The sequence below is a fragment of the Balaenoptera musculus genome, chromosome 13 (assembly GCF_009873245.2).
Source record: "Balaenoptera musculus isolate JJ_BM4_2016_0621 chromosome 13, mBalMus1.pri.v3, whole genome shotgun sequence".
Lineage (NCBI taxonomy): Eukaryota > Metazoa > Chordata > Mammalia > Artiodactyla > Balaenopteridae > Balaenoptera > Balaenoptera musculus.
The window spans coordinates 79255207-79282643 of NC_045797.1; the positions used below are offsets into that span (position 1 = coordinate 79255207).

At 37.4% G+C, this 27437-nt stretch overlaps 1 protein-coding gene across 3 annotated transcripts in view; it reads left to right on the forward strand.

The window, feature by feature from the left end:
* NBAS (NBAS subunit of NRZ tethering complex) overlaps nucleotides 1-27437 on the forward strand; it is a 342092-nt gene that overhangs the window by 88630 nt on the left and 226025 nt on the right. For all 3 annotated transcript variants that reach the window (XM_036873210.1, XM_036873209.1, XM_036873211.1), the window contains 4 exons: nucleotides 4941-5081; nucleotides 5657-5735; nucleotides 8682-8786; nucleotides 9156-9292. In XM_036873210.1, coding sequence (XP_036729105.1) covers nucleotides 4941-5081; nucleotides 5657-5735; nucleotides 8682-8786; nucleotides 9156-9292 — 462 coding nt within the window. The remainder of the gene's footprint in view (nucleotides 1-4940; nucleotides 5082-5656; nucleotides 5736-8681; nucleotides 8787-9155; nucleotides 9293-27437) is intronic.

The following is a 27437-nucleotide window of genomic DNA, read 5'->3' on the forward strand; positions in this document are numbered from 1 at the left end:
CCTCCTACTCCATTTTTTTCCCTCAAGACCGCTTTGGCTATTTGGGGTCTTTTGTGTCTCCATACAAATTTTAAGACTTTTTGTTCTAGTTCTGTAAAAAATGCCATTGGTAATTTGATAGGGATTGCATTGAATCTGTAGATTGCTTTGGGTAGGATAGTCATTTTCACAATATTGATTCTTCCAATCCAAGAACATGGTATATCTCTCCATCTGTTTGTATCATTTTTAATTTCTTTCATCAGTGTCTTATAGTTTTCTGCATACAGGTCTTTTGTCTCCTTAGGTAGGTTTATTCCTAGGTATTTTATTCTTTTTGTTGCAATGGTAAATGGGAGTGTTTCCTTAATTTCTCTTTCAGATTTTTCGTCATTAGTGTATAGGAATGCAAGAGATTTCTGTGCATTAATTTTGTATCCTGCAACTTTACCCAATTCATTGATTAGCTCTAGTAGTTTTCTGGTGGCATCTTTAGGATTCTCTATGTATAGTATCATGTCATCTGCAAACAGTGACAGTTTTACTTCTTTTCCAATTTGTATTTCTTTTATTTCTTTTTCTTTCTGATTGCCGTGGCTAGGACTTCCAAAACTATGTTGAATAATAGTGGTGAGAGTGGACATCCTTGTCTTGTTCCTGATCTTAGAGGAAATGATTTCAGTTTTTCACCACTGAGAATGATGTTTGCTGTGGGTTTGTCGTATATGGCCTTTATTATGTTGAGGTACGTTCCCTCTATGCCCACTTTCTGGAGAGTTTTTGTCATAAATGGGTGTTGAATTTTGTCAGAAGCTTTTCCTGCATCTATTGAGATGGTCATATGGTTTTTATTCTTCAATTTGTTAATATGGTGTATCACATTGATTGATTAGCATATATTGAAGAATCCTTGCATCCCTGGGATAAATCCCACTTGATCATGGTGTATGATCCTTTTAATGTGTTGTTGGATTCTGTTTGCTAGTATTTTGTTGAGGATTTTTGCATCTATATTCATCAGTGATATTGGTCTGTAATTTTCTTTTTTTGTAGTGTCTTTGTCTGGCTTTGGTATCCGGGTGATGGTGGCCTTGTAGAATGGTTTGGGAGTGTTCCTTCCTCTGCAGTTTTTTGGAAGAGTTTGAGAAGGATGGGTGTTAGCTCTTCTCTAAATGTTTGATTGAATTCACCTGTGAAGCCATCTGGTCCTAGACTTTTGTTTATTGGAAGGTTTTTAATCACAGTTTCAATTTCAGTGCTTGTGATTGGTCTGTTCATATTTTCTATTTCTTCCTGGTTCAGTCTTGGAAGGTTATACCTTTCTAAGAATTTGTGCATTTCTTCCAGGTTGTCCATTTTATTGGCATAGAGTTGCTTGTAGTAGTCTCTTAAGATGCTTTGTATTTCTCTGGTGTCTGTTGTAACTTCTCCTTTTTCATTTCTAATTTTATTGATTTGAGTCCTCTCCCTCTTTTTCTTGATGAGTCTGGCTAATGGTTTATCAATTTTGTTTACCTTCTCAAAGAACCAGCTTTTAGTTTTATTCATTTTTGCTATTCTTTGTTTCTTTGTCATTTATTTCTGCTCTGATCTTTATGATTTCTTTCCTTCTACTAACTTTGGGTTTTGTTTGTTCTTCCTTCTCTAGTTCCTTTAGGTATAAGGTTAGGTTGTTTATTTGAGATGTTTGTTGTTTCTTGAGGTAAGATTGTATTGCTATAAACTTCCCTCTTAGAACTGCCTTTGCTGCATCCCATAGGTTTTGGATCATCGTGTTTTCATTGTCATTTGTCTCTAGGTATTTTTGGATTTCTTCTTTGATTTCTTCAATGATCTCTTGATTATTTAGTAACGTATTGTTTAGCCTCCATGTGTTTGTGTTTTTTACGTTTTTTTCCCTGTAATTGATTTCTAATCTCATAGCATTGTGGTAGGAAAAGATGCTTGATATGATTTCAGTTTTCTTAAATTTACCAAGGCTTGATTTGTGACCCAGGAGGTGATCTATCCTGGAGAATGTTTTGTGTGCACTTGAGAAGAAAGTGTAATCTGCTGTTTTTGGATGGAATGTCCTATAAGTATCAGTTAAATCTATCCGGTCTATTGTGTCATTTAAAGCTTGTGTTTCCGTATTAATTTTCTGTTTGGAAGATCTGTCCATTGGTGTAAGTGAGGTGTTAACGTCCCCCACTATTATTGTGTTACTGTCGATTTCCTCTTTTATAGCTTTTAGCAGTTGCCTTATGTATTGAGGTGCTCCTATGTTGGGTGCATATATATTTATAATTGTTATATCTTCTTCTTGGATTGATCCCTTGATCATTATGTAGTGTCCTTCCTTGTCTCTTGTAACATTCTTTATTTTAAAGTCTATTTTATCTGATATGAGTATTGCTACTCCAGCTTCCTTTTGATTTCCGTTTGCATGGAATATCTTTTTCCATCCCCTCACTTTCAGTCTGTATGTGTCCCTAGGTCTGAAGTGGGTCTCTTGTAGACAGCATATAAATGGGTCTTGTTTTTGTATCCATTCAGTGAGCCTGTGTCTTTTGGTTGGAGCATTTAATCCATTCACGTTTAAGGTAATTATCCATACGTATGTTCCTATTACCATTTTCTTAATTGTTTTGGGTTTGTTTTTGTAGGTCCTTTTCTTCTCTTGTGTTTCCCACTTAGAGAAGTTCCTTCAGCATTTGTTGTAGAGCTGGTTTGGTGATGCTGGTGCTCTTACCTTTTGCTTGTCTGTAAAGCTTTTGATTTCTCCATCAAATCTTAATGAGATCCTTGCCCGGTAGAGTAATCTTGGTTGTAGGTTCTTCCCTTTCATCACTTTAAATATGTCATGCCACTCCCTTCTGGCTTGTAGAGTTTCTTCTGAGAAATCAGCTGTTAACCTTATTGGAGTTCCCTTGTATGTTATTTGTCGTTTTTCCCTTGCTGCTCTCAATAATTTTTCTTTGTCTTTAATTTTTGCCAGTTTGATTACTATGTGTCTCGGCATGTTTCTCCTTGGGTTTATCCTGTATGGGACTCTCTGCCCTTCCTGGACTTGGGTGGCTGTTTCCTTTCCCATATTTGGGAACTTTTCGACTATAATCTCTTCAAATATTTTCTCAGGTCATTTCTCTCTCTCTTCTCCTTCTGGGACCCCTATAATGCGAATGTTGTTGCGTTTAATGTTGTCCCAGAGGTCTCTTAGGCTGTCTTCATTTCTTTTCATTCTTTTTTCTTTATTCTGTTCCACAGCAGTGAATTCCACCATTCTGTCTTCCAGGTCACTTATCCGTTCTTCTGCTCCAGTTATTCTGGTATTGATTCCTTCTAGTGTATTTTTCATTTCAGTTATTGTATTGTTCATCTCTGTTTGTTTGTTCTTTAATTCTTCTAGGTCTTTGTTAAACATTTCTTGCATTTTCTCAATCTTTGCCTCCATTCTTTTTCCAAGGTCCTGGATCATCTTCACTATCATTATTCTGAATTCTTTTTCTGGAAGGTTGCCTATCTCTACTTCATTTAGTTGTTTTTCTAGGGTTTTATTTTGTTCCTTCATCTGGTACATAGCCCTCTGCCTTTTCATCTTGTCTATCTTTCTGTGAATGTAGTGTTTCTTCCACAGGCTGCAGGATTTTAATTCTTCTTGCTTCTGCTGTCTGCCCTCTGGTGGATGAGGCTATCTAAGAGGCTTGTGCGAGTTTCCTGATGGAAGGGACTGGTGGTTGGTAGAGTTGGCTGTTGCTCTGGTGGGCAGAGCTCAGTAAAACTTTAATCTGCTTGTCTGCTGATGGGTGGGCTGGATTCCCTCCCTGTTGGTTGTTTGGCCTGAGGCGAACCAACACTGGAGCCTACGCGGGCTTTTTAGTGGGGCTAATGGCAGACTCTGGGAGGCCTCATACCAAGGAGTACTTCCCAGAACTTCTGCTGCCAGTGTCCTTGTCCTCATGGTGAGCCACAGCCACCCCCGCCTCTGCAGGAGACCCTCCAACACTAGCAGGTAGGTCTGGTTCAGTCTATTATGGGGTCACTGCTCCTTCCCCTGGGTCCCAATGCGCACACTACTTTGTGTGTGCCCTCCAAGAGTGGAGTCTCTGTTTTCCCCAGTCCTGTTGAAGTCCTGCAATCAAATCCCGCTAGCCTTCAAAATCTGATTCTCTAGGAATTCCCCCTCCAGTTGCCAGACCCCCAGGATGGGAAGCCTGACTCTGGGAGGGACGCAGAACCTTCACTCCCGTGGGTGGACTTCTGTGGTATAATTGTTCTCCAGTTTGTGAGTCACCCACCCAGTGGTCATGGGATTTAATTTTATTGTGATCGTGCCTCTCCTACCATCTCACTGTGGCTTCTCCTTTGTCTTTGGATGTGGGGTATCATTTTTGGTGAGTTCCAGTGTCTTTCTGTCATTGATTGTTCAGCAGTTTGTTGTGATTCCGGTGCTCTCGCAAGAGGGAGTCACCTCATAAACTTTTAAGCACCCTACAAATGTCAGTTAATAACAGTAATAAAGTTATTTGACAAGGGCTGCTGTTCATCAAACATTTGGAACTTTTGGGGGGATATAAATGTGATAGTGTATTTGATAAGTAATTTAAATGAGACTGACATTCATTACCATTTTAAGACCTTAAATAGAAGTGATTCACATTGTAAACTCTGGCCAACGTTTTCTTCATAGGCTGTTTCACATTGGGTGACTATAACCTCCCATGTTTTCCTAAGCAGTTTTCATTTTCTTGATATTCGGAGTTTCTACATGTGATGATTACTGATGACTTTTTGCCCATCCTATGGATATAAATGAAAGAATCGGTTTGCTTATAATAAATAGCAAAAGCTTTCTTGCAAATAATTGGTTGTTTCTGTTTCTGCAGAAACCAATGTAATAAAATCAAAGTAGGAGAAGGTACTTCTTCACTATATGAAATTAAAAAAAATACACAGATTTGGGTTTTCTTTTTTTCTCACAGATTTACACTACTTGGTGAAATGGACATTGACAGTATCTCCTACGAGGAGCTTTCCCCAGCTGATGAAGAGCCTGCTGAGAAGAAAAAGGAGAAGGAGCTCAGGAAGAGACAAGAACTACTTAAATTAGTGAACTTTTCAAAGTAAATGATTTATTACTGTTCATTTGGTAATTTCTTTAAAATAACTAGTAATCCAAGTGTGTTCTTTACTAGTGACAATTGCTGTACATTATTTCGGCAACTTAAATCAAATGCATTTAGTATTGTTTTACCCTTGTGCTTTTGTGTACTGTTCCATGAATTTGAGGCTTAATGGAATATTTTTTTTTTTTAATTTATTTATTTTTTTATTTATTTATAGCTGTGTTGGGTCTTTGTTTCTGTGCGAGGGCTTTCTCTAGTTGTGGCAAGCGGGGGCTGCTCTTCATTGCGGTGCGCGGGCCTCTCACTATCGCGGCCTCTCTTGTTGTGGAGCACAGGCTCCAGACGCGCAGGCTCAGTAGTTGTGGCTCACGGGCCCAGTTGCTCCGTGGCATGTGGGATCTTCCCAGACCAGGGCTCGAACCCGTGTCCCCTGCATTGGCAGGCAGATTCTCAACCACTGCGCCACCAGGGAAGCCCTTAATGGAATATTGATCATTTTTATTCTATTTTAGATCTTAGAGAAATGTGCTTGTAGGTAAATATAAGTGGCCTAATACAGTTGTTCAAAACAGGTTAACACTGGAACAAAAGGAACTTTGCCGTTGTAGACTGAAATTATTAACCTACTTAGATCGACTCGCAACATATGAGGTAAGGAGTAGTTTTAATCAAACCAATTATGTTCATTTGATCTCTCATTATAAATGCTGAGGCTGCCTTCATATCTGATATTCTTGGTCTTTAGAACTATTTATGTGGGAAAAATTCATTTTGTATAGAAGCAGGTTCTCTTATACATCAGTTTTGGTAAAATTTAGAGATTCATGAAAGGCCAGAAGTTGCTTTGTTAGTCTAGGGAGTAGAAATGCGTTAGCCATCTCAGAGCATCTCTGTTTCCTAGATTTATGATCCTTTTCATTTACTTTTATTTTACATTTAAACTTTAGGTTATGGCATATAGCTGTCTACAGTACCAAATTCAGTATACACTGGGTTTTAATAATCCTAATATGAATATTTCTGACTTGTTTAATTTTAATGATTTATTAGTGGTTTGAATTTAGTTGGTTAAACTTTGATCCTAATTATGGCCAGAGTTAGTCACTTGAACTTAAAGCATACTTCAGAATTGTTTCTTCAGGACCACAAACACAAATGTCCCATGTTGGGCATTTCAGTAGCACTCTGTACCATGAGATTTAGGTATTGTTAAAGGCATGAGAAGCATTTCATAAAATAGACATAGTTTAGATTGCTTTTTCACATGACCCTCATAGCTTACGTTACCCAGGATTTAGTATAAATTTCCCACCTTTGAAATTTGACTTCATTTGCAGTTTACTTCCTCCATCTGTCTCAGCCTCCCTTCTGTGGGCACACCGTGGCTTTTGGTATTGGCACATAGCAGGGACTCAGTAAGCATCACATTTGATAACGTGATGCCCGTCCCCATAGTAATGGAGGTACTTAGTACTTGTGATGCCTGCAGACAAATAAAAGCATTTGATTCTCCAGCTGTTAATACAGTAGAATGTTTTCAAACAAAATACTAGTGATAAAAGAGAACTATTTCTCTGGTTATTAGTAAACATGGTAGTTAGTATATCACTTCATACAAATAAGTTATAAAACATTCCTAATAGTTTTATCTGTAGTACAACTAGTTTGACTGTTGGATGGTCATATTATTTTAAAGCGTATCCTTTTATTATGTCCGAGTTCTGTGATACTGACGTAATATATAAAAGCATATTGTGAATTACTGATGTTGGTACAGATATAGTTTATTATTTTTTATACTTAGCTTTAGTTTCATTGATGAGATCTTAAAAAAAAAGTTCCATAAAATATTCAGAGTTTCACATTCCAGTTAATTTTATTTTATTATTTTTTAGTTATTGAATTGCTATTTCCTATTTGACAGTAGTAAGTGCATTTAATATCACATGATAATAGTGAAATTTAAAGTATTTGTTGAGCCCACAAAAATGGAATTAAGTTAAGCTTTTGAAAAGTAGGTGAAGTTGATGAACTTGGCCGTTAAAACTTAGAAACGAAGATGTTCTGATACAAGGACTAACCAGCTAGATAGTGGTAGAGATAGGCATTGCATTTTAATCGTAGGGGATGGCTTATTTTATTAATTCTGTGATAAATTAGATAAAAATAGATTTATTTAAATTTTACACGAGTTCCTACTGTATGCCAAATATTATGCCAGTGCTGGTGGTAGAGAGATGAACAAGGAATAGTCCTTGTGGAGTCCTCATTATATGGGCAGTTAGTGATGATAATGAAGATATGAAGAATTGATGAGGGAGCATAATGGAGCAAAACATTAAATTTTTCCTGGGGATGTCCAAGAGGACTCTATGTAGGAAGTGATATTTCAGGTAGTCCTTAAAAATAGGGAGGCTGACTTAGGGGGCTGTGGGCCTGCTCTGCGGGGGGGCGGGACGCAAGCATAGAAGCTCCATAAGGGTAAGGGTCTTGTCTTGTTTGCTGCAGTATCACCAGAGCCCAGAACGAGACCTGGCGTGTTGAGGAGCTCAGGAAATATTTGAAGAAACCAGTAGTTAAGAGAATACCTTAAAAAATACCAGCACATTTGTTGAGGGCTTACTGTTTGCCCGCCAGTGTCTTAGGTACTTAATTCAGATTATTTCTTGACAGCCCTTTGAGGCAGGTATTGTTATCCTCTCAGTTTTATGGATGTGAGGCTTAGAGAAGGTTAGTATTTTGTCTAAATAAATAGGAAGCAAGAACCTCCTCTGAACACCCTCTTTCTTCCCTCTTTCCTGTCTCAGTAAGTTAATGCAGTTAACAAATACTTATCGGCTATTTATTATGTGAAAGCCAGCATGCTAGGTATCTGGGGTTCAGCACAGACACAAGAGAAATGAGCCTGAAGTCATCCATTGTAGTGGGGAGATGTACACTTGCCATTGCCATGGCTAACTCCTGTTTATTCTTTATGTTTCAGCTTTGGCGTCCCTTCTGGGAGGCCTTCCCTGTCCTCCCAGGACTAGTTTTAGCACCCTTCCTCTGTGTTTCCCTTTACCTGTTCTTATTGCTTGTTCGTCTTCCCTACTAGATTTTGAGCCACTTGGAGAGCAGGGAAGCTGATGATTGTTCATTGTATCACCACTGCCTATCACAGTGCCCCTTGCACATTATTGACACCTAATAAATATCTGATTAAAGAATGAATGGTTCAATCTGCAATTTACATAGATCACTCCAGCAGCAGTAAAGTTAATCTAAAGTTCTCATACAGATATGACAGGTGCCCATAGTACATAGCCATGTATAACTGTTGCTTATTTGATTTTACCAGGTGGTGGATTTTGGTTGTCCTACTTTAATTTTACTGCCTATTTCATTTACTTCTGGATTTTTTTTTTAATTTACAGCATTTATAAATATAGCCATTTTCCAAATAAAGACAAGAATACAGATGTAGTACTTTAGTTAACAGTTGAGAGTTTAATTAATTCAGGGCTTATTTATTTAGGTAGGCAGAGTTGTGATGGTTTTTAATATTTTCTTGTCACCCATATTTAAAAGCCTTTCCATTAAATCACTGTTTCCCCTCAGGAAATTCTCGGAGTGCCTCCTGCATCTGAACAGAGATATGATGCTGAATTCTTTAAGAAGTTCAGAAATCAGAATATTGTTCTCTCAGCAAGAACTTATGCTCGGGTAATTTCTTTTTTGTAAATAAAACAGTTATGGTTATTAACACTTTCTAAGTCTTTGAGCCATGCAGTTAATGTTATTGCATGCATATATCATTACATTTCCTTTTTGTGTTGTACTATATTAATAAATGTAGAGAAAATAGAATCATGTTAAAAAAAATTTTATTTATCATTCTGAGTTCTAAAAATTATTTTTAGAGCATTAGGTTGAGAAAAGTGATACAGACCTGGAAAAATCAGGAATCTTTCAAAGCACTTCATATCAGAACTGCATAAAAAAGTTAATTTTAAGGTTTTGAATGTTGTCATACAAAATCACTCCTCTATTTCTAAGGTTCACATTAGAAACTTTCCCTTGCCTTCTGTACAGGAAAGTAATGTACAAGCCCTAGAAATTCTGTTCACTTACCATGGATCTGACCTGCTTCCTCATCGCCTTGTGATTCTCTCCAATTTCCCAGAGACCACTTCTCCACATGAATATTCCGTTTTGCTCCCTGAAGCTTGGTACGTACTATGTTCACTGAATTTTACCTTTTTTCTAAGTAACAATTTTTGTTTCATGCTAAACATCTTAAATTAAAAAAAATTTAAAATGTAAACTATTTAAACTTTGTTTTCTGATTATAAAATTATTTCTAACTTATTTTTAAGTGATCCTGAGGCCAAACCAAAATGTGTCTAGCATAATAGTATTACTGTAACGTACGGAATGTGAACTTTACTTTTTTTTTTTTTTTGGAAAGTCTTCTGCTACTAAAAAAAAAAAAAAAGAAAAGAAAGTCTCCTAGCTTTATGGCTGTGTACTCAATATATACTGTTTTATGGTTAAGAACAGTTTTTAGGATAGCAGTATCTGTTTGAATTAGTTGTATCTTTTAGAAATTGAAGTGTAGTTCTGACAATATTAGGTTGTATGTCGAGGGAACCCAGGAATGTCCTGGGGATCCTACTTTTCTCCCTATGAAACTCCAGAGGCACAAAGACAGATGGGAAATCAAAGTACCTCTTTCCTATTATACTAATGCTCCTTATCTCAGTTGAAGGCTTTTTGATAATTGGGTTGTGACATGTGACATAGACTCTTAAGACCAGTGGAACCATTAAGACCCAGTTGTACCATCTGGTGGGCTTCCAAAGGCCAGAACATCACTTCCTGAGAATGAAGAAATGAGAATATACAGTTGACCCTTGAACAACACAGGTTCAAACTGTGCAGTTCCACTCACACATGGACTTTTTTCAGTAGTAAATACTACAAGACAACATGATCCTCAGTTGGCTGAATCTGAGGGTGTGGAGCTGTGTGTACAGAGGATCCACGGGTACGGAGGGCTGACTATAAGTTATATAGGGGTTTTAGACTGCATGGGGGGTGGCACCCTTATCCTCCCTGTTGTTCCAGACTCAGCTGTGTTTGTCTCAGTGTGTAGCCCAGAGATGGACAGGTCATCAACCCCAGGCCTGAATGCCACCTGGGAGTAGCATACCTTGCTTGTGTCTGACCACATAGAGGGAGAAGGCAAGAATATGTCCATTTGTGAGACCTTTTATATCCGGTCAACTAGCCCACTAGTAAATGTGGCTCAGTCATTAACTGCATCCTTTCTGAATTTGTTTGCTCAATCTTAAAAAGAGTTGAGAGCCCCTGTCTTGGTTCCTCATGTTGCATACTTTTAGTAATAGGTGAATTGATCTGTATGAAATCTGCTTGTAAACTATAAAATACACTGTAAGGGATTATGACGGCTCTGATTGAAATCATTGTTACAGACTTTAGCTACTGGCAACTTACAGTGTTATGGGATGGGAACTGGGGATCATTTGGCTCCCTCATTCCTCCTCTGCACCTCCCCTGCATAGTTGTAGGCTTAGGTGTTGACGATAATGACCAGCATTTATACAGTCATTACTATGCATTTGGCACATACTTACATCCGGTCTCCCAACACTTTTGATATTATCTCTGTTATTATAGAAAGCTGAGATTTACAGAGGTTTAATAGCATATTAAACTTTATGTAAGTGCAGCCAGGATTTGAACCTGTTTTTATTTAGAGTTGTAGGTCAGTAAGCTCTAAAAATAGAAGTTATAAACTCCCTATTTTGCATTACTGTTAGTACTAAAATATAATTCTTTGTTATGATAAAAATGAGCAAAAAGAAAAAGCTTGGGATGTAACTTTCAAGCAGTTTCTTTTAGATCTGAATACTGATAAGTAAATGCAGTCTATAAATATGTATTTATAAATATTTCAGAATATAATTCATTTATTTTCTGACTATTTGCAAAATAGATCTAATCTGAATGGAAATGACCTTTTCTACTGTACATTGTTAGTATAGAGAAAAGGGCCACTGTCTTAACGTTTTTTCTAAAGGTGATTTCTCCTTAGATTTGAACTCATTTATTTGCGTTGTCTTCTGATGATTGCTTAGACAAACGTTTGATTTTAACCTGAAATTTCAGAACTGGTTTTTAGAATAGTTTTACAGTGCCCAGTGCTATATGTTATCTTTGAAAGCCCTGTCTGTGGTTCCTTTATGGTGGCTGCCATAACTGATTTAAATGGCAGTAAATACTTTAGGTATATCATTGCAGCAGAGGGTACTTAGATGTTATTTCGAATCTTTCTTGTGGGGTGTGTTGCTTAGACAAACTTGGAAAAGACTGATTTCTTGTGAGTCCTTAAGTTATAATCATTTTAAATATATTGAGAAAATATAGATTTATTTTTTTGTTAATCTTTGTTTGTCAAGAAAGTCTTTCACATTGATTATATTTTTGCTGTAGTTAGAAAGACTGAGAAAGAACAATAGATTTTAACAGTAATGTCTTTTATGTGACTGCAAAGCAAAACCACAGTTATGTTTCAGGCATAGCCTCTTCTATGAGGTCTTCAGTAATTATTCCTTTCCCTATATTCTCATAATTCTTTGTTCATTCTCGCAGTATAGCACTTTTTATTTTGTATTATAGTCAGTCATTTTTATTACTGCCTTTCTCCCCCTTGTTCTCTTCTTTAATAAACACCCCGCCTCAAACTCACTAACTCTTCAAGATGGAGGCCATCTCTTCCTGAGTTTTGGATCCTCAGGGCCCAGGTGTTTGTGTAGTGCTTCTCTAAAGTTGTTTGCTAACTGGATAAATTAGGTCCATTTTATGCCCATTTACAAAAGAGATGAAAAGATGTCCTGAAGGGATTGCAACAGAATATGCTTTCACCTATTAACAAGGGAGGTGTCCAGGGAATGTTTCACCAAGGCTCCCAGCGCCTTAAAGGTTCAGTTGCTGTTTTAGCCCATAGTTGAAGCCTGTACTCTTTTACCCTATTCAAAGTTTTACTCTAATGGACGTGGAGCTCCATAAGATACAATCATAGGACTTATTTCCCTTTTTTAGGAAATATATTTTTTGAGTACTTGCTATTCATTTACAAATCACGTGGAAGCTTTGGGTCAGATGGACACAAAGTGTCTGATTGTTGGAATGTGAACGCCCCTCACCATTTGACCGAGCCCCTTCTGCATGCCTGGCGCTATGGTAGGGGTCTTGAAATGAGTGAACACAGTTCCTCTTCAGCAGGAGTCATCAGGTATGGTTTACACGGGAACAGAAGTTCCTGCTTGCAGCATCATGCTTTCAAACTGGGGAAGAGATGAGTTGAAAAGACTCTAAATCTGCAGTCTTTTTTGCTTTCTCTCTTTTTCTCCTCAGTTACAATGTTTGCCAGCTCCTGAAATGATCTTGCCACTTCTTTGTTTACTGCCTCAGACAGCTGTAGAACTTTCTGTGTGCATGCCTTGTTTTTCTATGAGCGTATACATTGCTCAGTGGTAGAGCCTATATTTCATCCTGCTTTATCTTCTCTTCAGCCCGCCAACTTGTATTTTTCAAGTAATAATGACTTTTTAATTATCTGTTGAATTGATTGGGAACAAGTCACTAAGCTCTAAATGGACGGCTCCCAAACGCAGAATGACCGCGTAGCTCCCTGCTGCCTTCAGCTTGCTGTTGGGACACTTGGTACCGTGCCCTGCTCCCTCCACTCCACCGCACTGGCAGTCCCACGGGCATGCCAGACCTTCCCTCCCCGCCGCCTTTAGGGCTTTTCAGGGTTAGTGTGCGCCCGCTGGGAGTGTCCTCCTGGATCTTCACGTGACCTGGTCTCTGCTCAGAGGCTCCCTCTTCAGAAAGGCCTTCCTCAGCCACGCTTCCCCACTGCTTCTGCCCCCTCCTCTCTCTTTGCCCTTATCTGAGTCTTCTTTTCTTCTAGCACTTATACCTAACATATTATATGGTTATTTATTTGTCTCCTTCAGTTTATCTGATCTTCCTTGGCCATTCTATTTAGAATTTTACCCTCACTTTATTTTTATTTATTTATTTTTGAATTATCCATTATAATTATAAAATTATCCATTTTATACATATCAGTGTATATATGTCAGTCCCAATCTCCCAATTCATCCCACCACCCTTGGTGTCCATACATTTGTTCTCTACATCTGTGTCTCTATTTCTGCCCTGCAAACCGGTTCATCTGTACCGTTTTTCCAGGTTCCACATATATGCATTAATATACGATAATTGTTTTTCTCTTTCTGACTTACTTCACTCTGTATGACAGTCTCTAGATCCATCCACATCTCTACAAATGACCCAATTTCGTTCCTTTTTATGGCTGAGTAATATTCCATTGTATATATGTACCACATCTTCTTTATCCATTCATCTGTCGATGGGCATTTAGGTTGCTTCCATGACCTGGCTGTTGTAAATAGTGCTGCAGTGAACATTGGGGTGCATGTGTCGTTTTGAATTATGGTTTTCTCAGGGTATATGCCCAGTAATGGGATTGCTGAGTCATATGGTAGTTCTATTTTTAGTTTTTTGAGGAACCTCCATACTGTTTTCCATAGTGGCTGTATCAATTTACATTCCCACCAACAGTGCAAGAGGGTTCCCTTCTCTCCACACCCTCTCCAGCATTTGTTGTTTGTAGATTTTCTGATGATGCCCATTCTAACTGGTGTGAAGTGATACCTCACTGCAGTTTTGATTTGCATTTCTCTAATAATTAGTGATGTTGAGCAGCTTTTCATGTGCTTCTTGGCCGTCTGTATGTCTTCTTTGGAGAAATGTCTATTTAGGTCTTCTGCCCATTTTTGGATTGGGTTGTTTGTTTTTTTAATATTGAGCTGCATGAGCTGTTTATATATTTTGGAGATTAATCCTTTGTCCGTTGATTCGTTTGCATATATTTTCTCCCATTCTGAGGGTTGTCATTTCGTCTTGTTTGTACTTTCCTTTGCTTTGCAAAAGCTTTTAAGTTTCATTAGGTCCCATTTCTTTATTTTTATTTCCATTACTCTAGGAGGTGGAACAAAAAAGTTCTTTCTGTGATTTATGTCAAAGAGTGTTCTTCCTATGTTTTCCTCTAAGAGTTTTATAGTGTCCGGTCTTACATTTAGGTCTCGAATCCATTTTGAGTTTATTTTTGTGTATGGTGTTAGGGAGTGTTCTAATTTCATTCTTTTACATGTAGCTGTCCAGTTTTCCCAGTACCACTTATTGAAGAGACTGTCTTTTCTCTCTTACCCTCACTTTAAATCCTCCTTTCCTGCTTTATTTTCTTCCTAGCTTAGGTCAGCCAGATAGTTGACCTTTCACCTACTCTGTTTTGAGATGCCATTGGCAGAATGTTTACCTTGGAATTTTTTTTTTAACAACTTTATTTGAGTATAACTGCTTTACAATGGTGTGTTAACAAAGTGAATCAGCTATACATATACATATATCCCCATATCTCCTCCCTCTTGTGTATCCCTCCCACCCTCCCTATCCCACCCCTCTAGGTCGTCACAAAGCACCGAGCTGACCTCCCTGTACTATGCAGCTGCTTCCCACTAGCTATCTATTTTACATTTGGTAGTGTATATATGTCCATGCCATTCTCTCACTTTGTCCCAGCTTACCCTTCCCCCTCCCCGTGTCCTCAAGTCCATTCTGTACGTCTGCGTCTTCATTCCTGTCCTGCCCCTAGGTTCTTCAGAGCCATTCTTTTTTTTAGATTCCATATATATGTGTGCCCTGGCTTTTAATGAAAGGTTGATTAACTAATTTTAATTGAACCAAATTTTATGATTATGATTGCTGGGAAACTTTGGTTTGTGTTATTTTAGTGTTTTATATTGTCACTCTTAAATAATCGTATTTGACATTGATGAAGTGTGACCAAGTTGTATAAAACTTTGAAATTATATTATCTGTCATAGGTGATACATCTTTTTGTTAGCTACCTATCCTTAGTTTGTCATTGCTGTAAAACGTTCACATTTTATATTCTATTTGACTCTTTTAAAGTACAGAGGTGACATTTCTTACCATCTTTGTTAACTTTGACAATTTGTGGTAATAGAGGGGTTTTTTTGGTGAAAGAAAAAGAAATATATTTTTTGACTTTTAGTATTTTTAATGCTTATAGCATGTTTTAGAAAGTTTATTTAGATTTTTCATTTATGCCTTTTATTTTATTGGAAAACCTTACCAGAGTGATGAAAGCAGGCTAGCTTAAAAGGTTGTGTTCAAAACAGTTGTCTGTTGAAATAATATAGCAGAGGGATAAGGACACTGGCTCTAGCTAGAGCCAAGTTGCCTAGATTTGTGATCTTGGACACGTTTTCTAACTGCACCTCAGTCTTCTCACCTGTAAAATGGGGATGATTATAGCACTTACTTCATAGCATTGTGAGAATGACCAAGTTAATGTATATAAAACACTGGGAATGGTGCTTGGTGCCAAGTCATTGCTACTTAAGCATTAGGAATTATTATTAATGCAGAATCCCATGCTAAGGCCTTGGCCATATATATGTTATATAATTATTATTTTAAACTTATTGGAATATTTTTATAGTTATGGAAAAGTTGCAAAGATAATACAGAAAGCTCCGGTACACCCCTCGCCTAGCTTCCTCTTCCTTCTTACATAATCATAGCACGTTTGTCAAAACTAAGAAATTACTGCTGGAATAGTCCTGCATATAATGTGACATATGCATTCCTAAAAATCACTGCACTGTGCAGAATACTGCAGTGAGAACCACAGGGCTTATGGGGAGAATAGGGTTAGTGGAACAAAGTTAGGAATGTAGTAACAATCGTACTATAGTTTTACATATATTAAATGATTAAGAAACACGTAAATACTAAAATATGGCACTTAACCTTGACAAAGACCTGAAAAAGACTGCTTATGGAAGTGAGTGTTGGAGCAGTTGCAGTTTGTGTGTTATTGGGAAGTGGAGGAGGGGGGTGATTAGAATTCCAGTGCAAAGTTGTAGCCCCAGATGTGGACTGGAGTGGCTCCTGATACATTCTGGGAACTGAGGCTGCTGCTGGATGTTTGGGGAGCGTGTGTGCATGCACATGTGAGCTGACGTGGCTTGGTTCAGCTGAGCGCAGTTTTCTGTGTTCACCTAATGTTTCTTGTGGATGGAATTGGGCATCAGCAAATGTGAAATTTGTTATGCTGAAGTTGTTCCATAATATATTAAGTTATTGGAACAAGTCTGCATTTTGAAAACATTGCAGAACTGACCGTATGTTACTATTAACTAAACTATGTATTTATTTGGATTTAAGGAGTGTTTCTCCTAATATCCTTTTTCTGTTGCAGTATCTGATCTAGGATATCACATTGCATTGAGACTTCATTTACTTTTAATATATGGAAATAAACTCTGTCATTCAGTATCTGTCACTCATGAAGTTCTTTGACACATATATTTATTACTAGACAGTGAAAATTGATCCTGATATTTATATTCCTGGATCGCCTCCAGAATCGGCAAGGAAAGATTGAATTATATTTAGCGTATTTTGGTGTATTGCAATATTTAAAGCATTTTATAGTATAAGTAGCAACCTCTGTTGATGGAAATAGAGTATCCAGAACACCTCATTCTTCCCATCATCCTTGAAAAACTGTTTCTATAGCAACTTGGCAGTTTGTTTGCTTGTGAATATCTAAGTTTAGGTTATTTGATGATTGAAATTTTGACTGTGAAAAGCATGCTATAGTATACAGATGGGCTGTGCTTATGTGAACTATGAAAATGTGTTTTAGACGTTTCCATTTTCTTTTCGGAGTTGGCGATTATTTGTATTATTTGCTGACTGACTTCTGGCCATTCTCTACCTTTAGCTCCACAGTAACTTATGTGACATATCATTAAGGCTGAAAATAAGAAGTGGCTGAGTGAAAAATGTTAAGTCACCAGTTGTTTAAATAGAATATGATGTCAACCTAATATTAGGTCTGTTTATAGTCGTCTCATATTCTCATACCTAGTCTCATATTCAGAAAGTGCTATTATCCTAGAGTGTAAAAAGCACTTACCCTGCCTTCATTTAGAAAAACCTTGCAAAACAGTCTGATAAATTGTGTGACAAACCAACTGGCAGAAGTTTCCTCCCTGTGACTTGCAGACCCAGGCCCTCTTTGTGCTGTGCATACTTTAACTCGTGTGTTTGTCCCTGGCATTTTATTCCCTTGCTAACCCTAAATCATTTCTGCTTTTCTCAGGCCTTTGTCCCTTTGGTGCCTCTCTACCCCGCTTGGTAATGCAACAGAAAATCCAGGGTCCCCAAGAATTTTCCCGTTTTCATTTTTCATTGGGAAATGTCATCGGGTAAATAAGTTTTGCATCCTTTTCTCCTCATTGATAAGTCTTTGTCACTCCCCCAAAACTAGAAGGCCTTTGGGTGACAAATTTGGAGGATATTTTTGTTTTTAGAGGCTGCTAGTATCCCGTGGCGTGTTTTGTTTTGTTCGTTTGTTTTGTTTTCTATGACCGGACTAACATTCTCTCACAATCAGGTGCTATGAATATGCTGATGAATGCAGTGATGGGTAATGACTGCTGGATGAACAAATGGTAGTTATGTGAGGAAATTTGGAAAACACAAGGGGTCGATGCAGCAAAGTAAATAAAATGGACTCAGAAGCATTCTTTTTGAAACAATCTGGAAAGGAAACCTGTCTGACTTTTCATACTGAAAGCAAAGTAATATACTAATTGTGGTCTACAGTCGTCTTCAGAGTGAATATATGTATATCTTTAGTGTATTTCTGGATCATATCTTTGGCGTTGTATATTTTTGACTCTTTGTTAATCATAGGGACCATTAGGACCATTTGACCTTGATATACTTTTTATTTTATTAAAACAGTTTTTTAAGTTGTAAAATACATATAAAATTTACCATCTTAACCGTTTTTCAGTGTGCAGTTCAGTAGTGTTAAGTACATTCACATTGTTGTGCACTCAATTTCCAGAACCCTTTTTATCTTGGGAAACAAACTCTGTACCTATTAAATAACAACTCCCCATTTTTCTTTCACCCCAGCCCCTGACAACCACCATTTTACTTTTCGTTTTATGGATTTGACTATACAGTATTTGTCTTTTTGTGACTGGCATAATGTCCTCCAGCCATAATATGCTTTTAGTAAAATTAATATCACAAATAAGATTTAGAGTGGCTGGCCTCCCGTGGGCCATGTTTCTATTTATGCTGCGAAAGTATTTCTTAAATAAAGTAAAGGACAAAGATGAGTTCTAGTTCAGGATGGGATGTTACATCACCATTGTTGCCTGACTCCTTGTGGAGAGCCTTTTCTTTATCTTTCGGTGATGAAGAGGGCATCCAAATGAAGGGAGCTTCTAATATCACATCTAATACTTTGTTTTCTAAATCTTGGGTTTAAATAGCCAAATATGGAGACTTTTCCTGTTACTACAACAACATAAAATTTATGTCATAAAAGCAAAACATCAATATGCATTTTATTAAAATTTTCAGTAGGACAAACTTGATCTAGGTCAAGTTAATATACCTTTTAACTTAAATCATATAAATCAAATAAAGAATTTACCTTGAAAAAGATCAGATGACATTATTCCCATTCTTCGCAACTGAAAGGTAGATAGGAGTTTACTTTTTCCTACACTTCGAGTTTCAAATTAGTGATGTTTTGATATTTTACATTAGTTTGTAATTTTTTCAGAGATGAAATAATTTGAACTTTTTCATTGAAGTCAAAGTTGACTCTAGGCAGCTTTTGATTCAGGAGGTAAGTTATTGTTTGGTTGATTTTTTGTTTTTTTCATTTTTTCCTTGAAAGGCAACAGAAAACAGTACCAGAATCAATTACTGTTGGCTTAGTTTCATAGTTTTAAGGATATTCTGGAAGTTTTTCTCCCATAAGAAGCATATTACTGTAATGTTTCTTGTGAAGCGGATGTTGATTTTTGAATTTTAACTTTTTCAGTGAAATTTATAATTAATCATGAGTACATGTGAAACTGATTTAAAAATTGGAGCATTTCTAAATTGCTTTATACTATTTCATTTTCACTGAAAGAACAGTTTAAAAAAGGTGAATGAATCTATAAAATTTTGTGTTATTTCAATAAAAATTTAGGGAATAATTATGTACCATGTAAAGGCATTATATTAGATTAAATAAGTGGATAGGTATATGAGTCAGATGTGGTCCCTGCCCACAGATAAATTAGAATCTAGTAGGGAAGATCAGACAGGTTAATTATAGATATAACTATCATAAAGTTAAAATATGTGTCATAGGAGGAGTATAAATGGCCTTAGAGATGGGAGAGATTAGTTTCTGTTACAAAGGAGGTAAATCAGGAAAGCCTTCTTGGTAGAGGTAAAGTTTGATCTAGGCCTTGAAGGTTAAATGTGTTTTTGATGCTGGGAAGTTTGAATAGGAAAGAGTCATCTGTATAAATATTTAACCTGAAGTTGTTTCACCTACTTAGTCCTCACATATATGCTATCATTTAGTCACAGGGTACAAAAGATGTTCCCAATTAGCTTGTTAATTGGAAATGAATTAGTGCAGAGGTTTTCCAGTGAACAATTATGAATCTTTTTTTACTCATGTTTTTATGTAGCCCAGTCCTGATCATAAAGATCTCTTTTTTCTTCCTTGAAACGTTTAAAAAGCAGTTTTTATTGGGCATTCTATTTCCACCATATGTTTTTTTTGTTGTTGTAATGAAATATCACCTAAACTATAGCCTGGATGATGAAATAATTATGGAAAGATTGGGGCATTGCATTCACTTTCTTTTTTTTTTTTTAAATTTATTTATTTATTTATGGCTGTGTTGGGTCTTCGTTTCTGCGCGAGTGCTTTCTCTAGTTGCGGTGAGCGGGGGCCACTCTTCATCGCGGTGCGCTGCCCTCTCACTGTCGCGGCCTCTCTTGTTGCGGGGCACAGGCTCCAGACGCGCAGGCTCAGTAGTTGTGGCTCACGGGCCTAGTTGCTCCGCGGCATGTGGGATCTTCCCAGACCAGGGCTCGAACCCGTGTCCCCTGCATTAGCAGGGAGATTCTCAACCACTGCGCCACCAGGGAAGCCCCGCGTTCACTTTTTTGATTCTCAAGGGAAACATAAAAGTGTTTCTTTATCCTTTAAAATTGAAAAATTGATTAGTTACCTAACCAAAATTCAATTCCCGTATGTTTATTTCTGAGCTGCTATGAGCAAAGAACAATAAATTGGTTTATATTCTAGGCTTGAAATAAATATGTGGCCTTCTGCGGTGACTGTCATTAGAGAGAGGCGTGCAGGCAGCATGCTACAAAATGGGATAAGTTGGCAGTTTCCGAATCCAAGAATAACCTGGTGGTTGGATAGGAAAGGAAAGGCCTAAGAGCCTCCCTTGTCTGGGAGCAGGGTCTGGGGCTGGCGGTGGGAGAATTGCTTTGCATGTCTCCTGGCACTGTGGGCATCTTAGATTTTGACTTGATTAGTTATTGTCTTTCTATTTATTTAAAGCAACAAAATAGATTTAGGGCAATTTTATTGATTATGAAAGTGGAAACAAATATTTTTTTAGAGTAATTTTTATGGACCTTGGAAAGTATGTTGGTATTTGTTATGTATTTGGTACTCTGAGAAGTATTATACTAAAGAAATGAAGGTGTAATGATTTACTAATTTATTTCCTCTGTCTTCGACAAACATTTCATGATTATGAAACTTTAAAAAAAATTTACAAATGAATTTTATGATTCATATACAATTCTCATAGCATGTCTATGAGTAAAGCAGAAAAGGGATTATTATCCTGCTTTCAGGGAAAAAATTTGAGAGGTATTAGGGAAGAAATATGTCCTGAAATTATTAAAAAAAATTTTTTTTAAATGCATCATTATTTTAGTGTATATATAGCTTTTGTCAAATGTTTTTAATGTGGCTTAATATAGTTTAAAGTTTATCATGTTTTTCTTCCAGTTTTATTGTGATGTAATTGACATATAGCACTGTATAAGTTTAAGGTATACAGCGTGACGTAAAGTTTATGACTTTATTTGAAATTAAAAAATCTCTGAGAAGGTACTATTTTCTTTTTAGCTTTTTTTTTTTATATCCTTAAGGTTTTAATGAATTAATTTATTTATTTTCGGCTGTGTTGGGTCTTCGTTGCTGCACACGGGCTTTCTCTAGTTGCGGCGAGCGGGGGCTACTCTTCATTGCGGTGCACGGGCTTCTCATTTTGGTGGCTTCTCTTTGTTGCGGTGCGTGGGCTTCTCATTTTGGTGGCTTCTCTTTGTTGCAGAGCACGGGCTCTAGGAGCATGGGCTTCAGTAGCTGTGGCTCGCAGGCTCTAGAGTGCAGGCTCAGTAGTTGTGACACACGGGCTTAGTTGCTCCATGGCATGTGGGATCTTCCTGGACCAGGGCTCGGACCCATGTCCCCTGCATTGGCAGGCGGATTCCTAACCACTGCGCCACCAGGGAAGTCCCCCTATTTATTTTTTATTTTTTTTGAACTAATGCATTTTCCTAAAATTCTGTTACTAGATTCAGCATTACCTAGTGATACCAAATGATACTCTTTTCATGGAGATGAGATTTTTCTTTCATTATTCATTTTCTTCCAAACATTAAATACCTTGACCAATCATTTCAGAACATGGGATCTTTAAGTAGATTATAACATCTTCTGAATGGTCGAATTACCATTTGGGAAATAGTCTCTATAATTCTTTTTGATCACACAATGTCTTTTCCTGTCAAGATTTCATTAATATGTAAATACTTGCCTGTAACAGCAGTGAATCCCTTTATCACATGTATTTAATGAACATATAAATAACTCTGTGATGCACTTTTTCCAATTTCTGATACAGGCCAGCCTGTTTAAATATTATGTTTGTAGTAAGTAAAAGTCTATTAAGAATCACATTGATATTTTGTAGACAAAGCATCTGCATTATTTTAAGAAATGTTTTGACCTCAGTGTGTACCATTTTTTAATCCTAAAAGTTTAGATGCTGTATGTAATAACCGTGGAAAATATCCATGATATGTACAAATGTTGGGATCGCATGCCTGGTATTGACACATATTTGATGTAGAGAAGCGATAGTATGGTACACTGGAAGGGGCAAGAGGCTTTCAGTCAGAAACATGGGTGTGTGTCCTGGTCCTGAACTTCCTAGCTGTGTTACTTTTGGGAAGTCACTTAGCTTCTCGGAACTTTAGTTTTGTCAAGTGTGAAATGGGGAAATTGTAGAGGGATTGTGATGGTTTAGTAACCTAAGAGGTAATATTACCTAGCACAGGCATTCAGTGTACAGCAGTGGTTGTGTTAATAGTGGATATGGCTGTAGCAGTAGCAGCAGCAGCAGTTTTTGGTACATGTCGATGGGAATGTCATAATAGATATATTTTAGTTTTAAGTGCATTAAGTAGGCTTTAAAAGACTGATGAATAAACAAAATGCAAAATTGTAGTAGGGAATATTCCTCCTTGATGACACCATTGCTTTCATTTCTCATCTGTGACGGTACCCCTTTTCTGGTATCAGGTACCTGAGATTCCAGATTATTAATCAAAACTTGAGCATTGTTTCAAGTGAAGTTAAAGTTTTTAATTTCACTTTTTATTGACTTGTAGATGTAGGAAAATGAACAAGTCATAAATGAGCAATTTGATGAACTGTCATAAAGTGAACAAGATTAAGAAACAGACATAACCAGCCTCCCTGTGCCCTCTCCTTTCACCCTCTTCTGGTCACCTCACCCAACAGAACCGCTACCCTGACTTATAACATGACAGCTTAGTTTGTCTGTTAAACATATGGAGTGGTTTATGAGGACTGTTTTACCTAAATCCTGGAAAAGCATAAAGAACTTTTCTCCTTAACAGAGATCAGATTTCTGATGTTCTTTAAATACCTCTCTTATTTTTCTAATGCTGGATGTACAATGACATTTTGGTTTTTTATATTTAAAGTGTGTTTGTTGTAGACAGAATATAGTTGAATCTTGCTGTTTTATCTAGCAATCTCTGCCTTTTAATTGGCGTGCTTAGACCATTTACAGGCAGACCTTGTTTTATTGCACTTTGCTTTATTGTGCTTCACAGATACTGTGTCTTTTACAGATTGAAGGTTTGTGGCAACCCTACATCAGGCAAGTCTATGGGCGCCATTTTTTCCAACAGCATTTGCTCACTTTGTGTCACATTTTGGTAATTTCTGCAATATTTCAAACTTCTTCATTATTATATTTGTTATATGATCTGTGATTAGTGATCTTTGATGTTACTGTTGCAAAAAGATTATGACTTGCTGAAGGTTCTAATGATGGTTAGCATTTTTTAGCAGGAAAGTATTTTTTTAAAAATTTATTTAATTTATTATTTTTGGCTGCGTTGGGTCTTTGTTGTTGCACGCAGGCTTTCTCTAGTTGCTGCGAGCGGGGCTACTCTTTGTTGCGGTGCGCAGGCTTCTCATTACAGTGGCTTCTCTTGTTGCAGAGCACGGGCTCTGGGTGCACGGGCTTCAGTAACTGTGGCTCGCGGGCTCTAGAGCGCAGGCTCAGTAGAGCGCAGGCTCAGTAGTTGTGGCGCACGGGCTTAGTTGCTCCGCGGCATGTGGGATCTTCGCGGACTGGGGCTCGAACCTGTGTCCCCTGCATTGGCAGGCGGATTCTTAACCACTGCGCCACCAGAGAAGTCCCTTCAGGTTTATTCTGATTGTTGCTTATTGACTTTCTTGGATCTTCTGTGCTAAATTTAGGAAATTCATGCCTGTTATTTCTTCAGGTATTTTTCCTCTTCCTCCTCCCATCCCCAATATGCATACTCTTTACTGGGACTCCACTTACGTGTGTGTTAGCCACTTGATTCTGTCTCACAGTTAACTTTTTTCTGTATTTTTCTCCTCTGTTTCATTTTGGATAGTTCCTATTACTATGTCTTTATAAACTTATGAATCTTTTCTTTTGCAGTGTCTGCTATTAATGGCATCAGTGTGTTTTTCATTTTAGCTGCTGAATTTTTTATTCCTAGGAGTTAGATTTGGGTCTTTATTTTCTATGTCTTTCCTTATCATGTTATTGGTGTTTCTTGGAAATTGATTATTCTCCTGGTTATGGGCCATAATTTCTTACTTTATTGCATACCTTGTATTTTTTATTGGGTGCCAGACATTTAGGTTTATTTATCTCACTAGTAGAGCTCATATCTCAGTTGTTATGGAACATGCTTTGTCCTTTCCCCAATTCTGTTGGTTTATTCAATCACACCTCTGAGGTTCACCAGCTACCTTACTGTGTATACTAGAAGGTTAGCTTAGATCAGCTATACAGTTGATCTAAATAGGTTTCTGAATTTGTAATGGGGTAAATTAATCTGTATGTGTTTTTTTTTTTTTTTTTAGTTTTTATTTATTTATTTATTTATTATTTATGGCTGTGTTGGGTCTTCGTTTCTGTGCGAGGGCCTTCTCCAGTTGCAGCGAGCGGGGACCACTCTTCACCGCGGCGCGCGGGCCTCTCACCATCGCGGCCTCTCCCATTGCGGAGCACAGGCTCCAGAGGCGCAGGCTCAGCAACTGTGGCTCACGGGCCCAGCTGCTCCGCGGCACGTGGGATCCTCCCAGACCAGGGCTCGAACCCGTGTCCCCTGCACTGGCAGGCAGACTCTCAACCACTGCGCCACCAAGGAAATCCTGTATGTGTTTTTTTTAATCTGAAAATTATAGAACGTGATCTAGCAATGCAGATATAGAGGTATTTATTTTTTATTGTTTTCCTTGTGGATAATTTGGACTTTGTTTTTATTCCAGGGTCAATTCCCAGATCACTTTCTATACTTCCTGTCTCTGATTTTGTGAATGAGTGTTTATTACATAGTTAAGAATCTATATAAAAAAATGAGACTTATTTCCTTCAAATTCTCCAGTGTTTTGCTTTCATTCTCTTCCTACAGTCTCTAGTTTAACTTTGAAGCTCATCAGCAATAGAGATGTGTTAGAATAACTAGCACTGCAGACACCTACACCATTGTCTTCCCAACCACAGCCTGTGGAGTTGACCCCAGAGCCTCTCCCTCTTTATTTCCGGGGTGTTCATCTCTTCAGTTGTGGTTATTGTCAGTCTGCAGTGTAATTTGGCCTAGACTTAGAAGACTCATGATGAAAAGGCTGTAAATAGACTTGTACAGCAGTATCTCAGAGCAAACAGTCTTTATGCCTCTTTGTTTATTGAAAGCTTAGGGCATTCCACATCTCTTTGTGCTTATTTGTGCTCCTACACGCAGGCCAAGAGTCAGCTGTGGTCTACAGTATTGCAGTGTTGGTAATGGCATGGCTGCGAGATAGGGAGTCCTACAGTCCATTTTAGAAACTTTAAATCAGAAACTTTTGAATAAACCTCAGGTACATTATCAAAATCTTTAGTTACAGGGAAAGCATATGGATCTTGAGATGTAAATACCCCTGTGGTTTTTGGGTAGTTTTTGTTGTTTCATTTATTCAGATTTATCCATCTATCCTTCAGTCTGTCCGTCATCCATTCATCCATTAAATATTTAGCAAGGTTTAAATGCATGCCAGGTATTGAACGAAGGATATAAAAATGACTAAAGCTTTGAAGGAGCTTACAGTTTAGTAAAGGAGCAAGACACAAATAATTGTAATTCAGTACACTGACAGCAGTAACAGAAATACATGCAGGGTTTAGTAATCTGGAAGAAAGTCTCGTAAGCTGCTTGGTCTGGGAACAGCAGAGAAGGTTTCAGTTTTTTTCCTGTAATGAACACTACATTGATTGACACAGTTAAAGATAACATTGTAAATATGCCTGCCATGAATCATACTACTTTTCTCTCCATTTAGATGAGGGTAATGTGCTTTCTTTTTCTTTTTCTTTTCATGTATCTTATATCCACATTTTTCTCTTCGTGCTGCCATTATACAACTTGGTTTCTGAAGTACACATTTTTCTCTTTGAAGAGTTTTTCAGAAGTTAGAGTCACACAGTGCTTCCTTTCTTAAAGAAGTTATCTCATTAATTACTTGATTTAATCATTTTGCTGAGATCCTTCTTTAAGTTAGGTGCTGAGGGTATAAAGTGCTCATTCTCTGAAAGACATGAATACAGATAATGACAGTAGCAGTGCGATACATGCTGAAAGAGTTAGCTACACAGTCTTAGGTATGTAGTCTTCCTCTTAAATTGACTTTTATATTTTTCATTTATTGTTCATTTATATCTTGACTAAATCTTATATTTCGAGTTCTTAAGAGTTTTCTTGTTATTTGTTTTTGAGAGCTCTGCTTTTAGAATTAAAGAATATCAGTGGATCTGTTTCTATTGATCATTGAATCATTTATTCATTCAGTAAGTCAATGATGATTTTTGAGCTCATAGAGTTTACTTACCTGCAAATTTATAATCATAATATTTAACTTATGGGGTGTTTGAGGATTAAATGAAATAATGCATTTATATAAATTTAGTTAAAATGATGATATATTATTGCTATGCATGTAACACTGCTAGGAGTTGTGGTGGATGCAAAGGAATATTTACAAGAAAGGAAAATTTACTTTTAGTGGGGATACAAAATATGTACTAGGAAATTAAAGAACTTCATGAAAACATGAGACAAATGTACCACCTTATGTGTATTTTCATAAGGTTAAATAAGAGTAAATGCCAGATGAATTCTGCAGTTATTAGTAGTGAGAATTTAGAACAGGAAGAAAGCAGTGCCTGGAATGGTCATAGAAACATCGGAGAGAAGTGGGAATTTGAGCTGGAAGAGGTGGGGTTCAGATAAGTAGGACATCGTAGTGTCTGAGAGCACAGGCTCTGGAAACAGACTGCCTGGCTTCAAATCCCAGCTGCAGCATTTTAGTTGTGAGACTTTGGACGAGTTACTAAATAAACGTTTCTGTGTCTGTGTCTCCTCTATGGTAAAATGGGAAAGGATATTGTCTGTCTCTCAGGATTGCTGAATTTGTGTGTGTGTGTGTGTGTGTGTGTGTAATAGCTTAGAACTTTATAGTTGTTCTCACACATTATAAGCATTTTATAAGTGTCAGGTATAGGCTGGGCAACGTTGGATAGCTTTATAGATGGTGTGTGAAATGTCCATTTAGTACAGGTCTGTAAATAGGAATATACAGGGATTTTGAAGGGTGACAATGAGGAAATCAATCTTCCTGTGGCTTCGGATCTGCATGGGCATTATTTATGCTGCTTTATTTGGTGATATGAATAAAAAGAAGATAAAAAGCTCTTCTTTTCCTCTCTA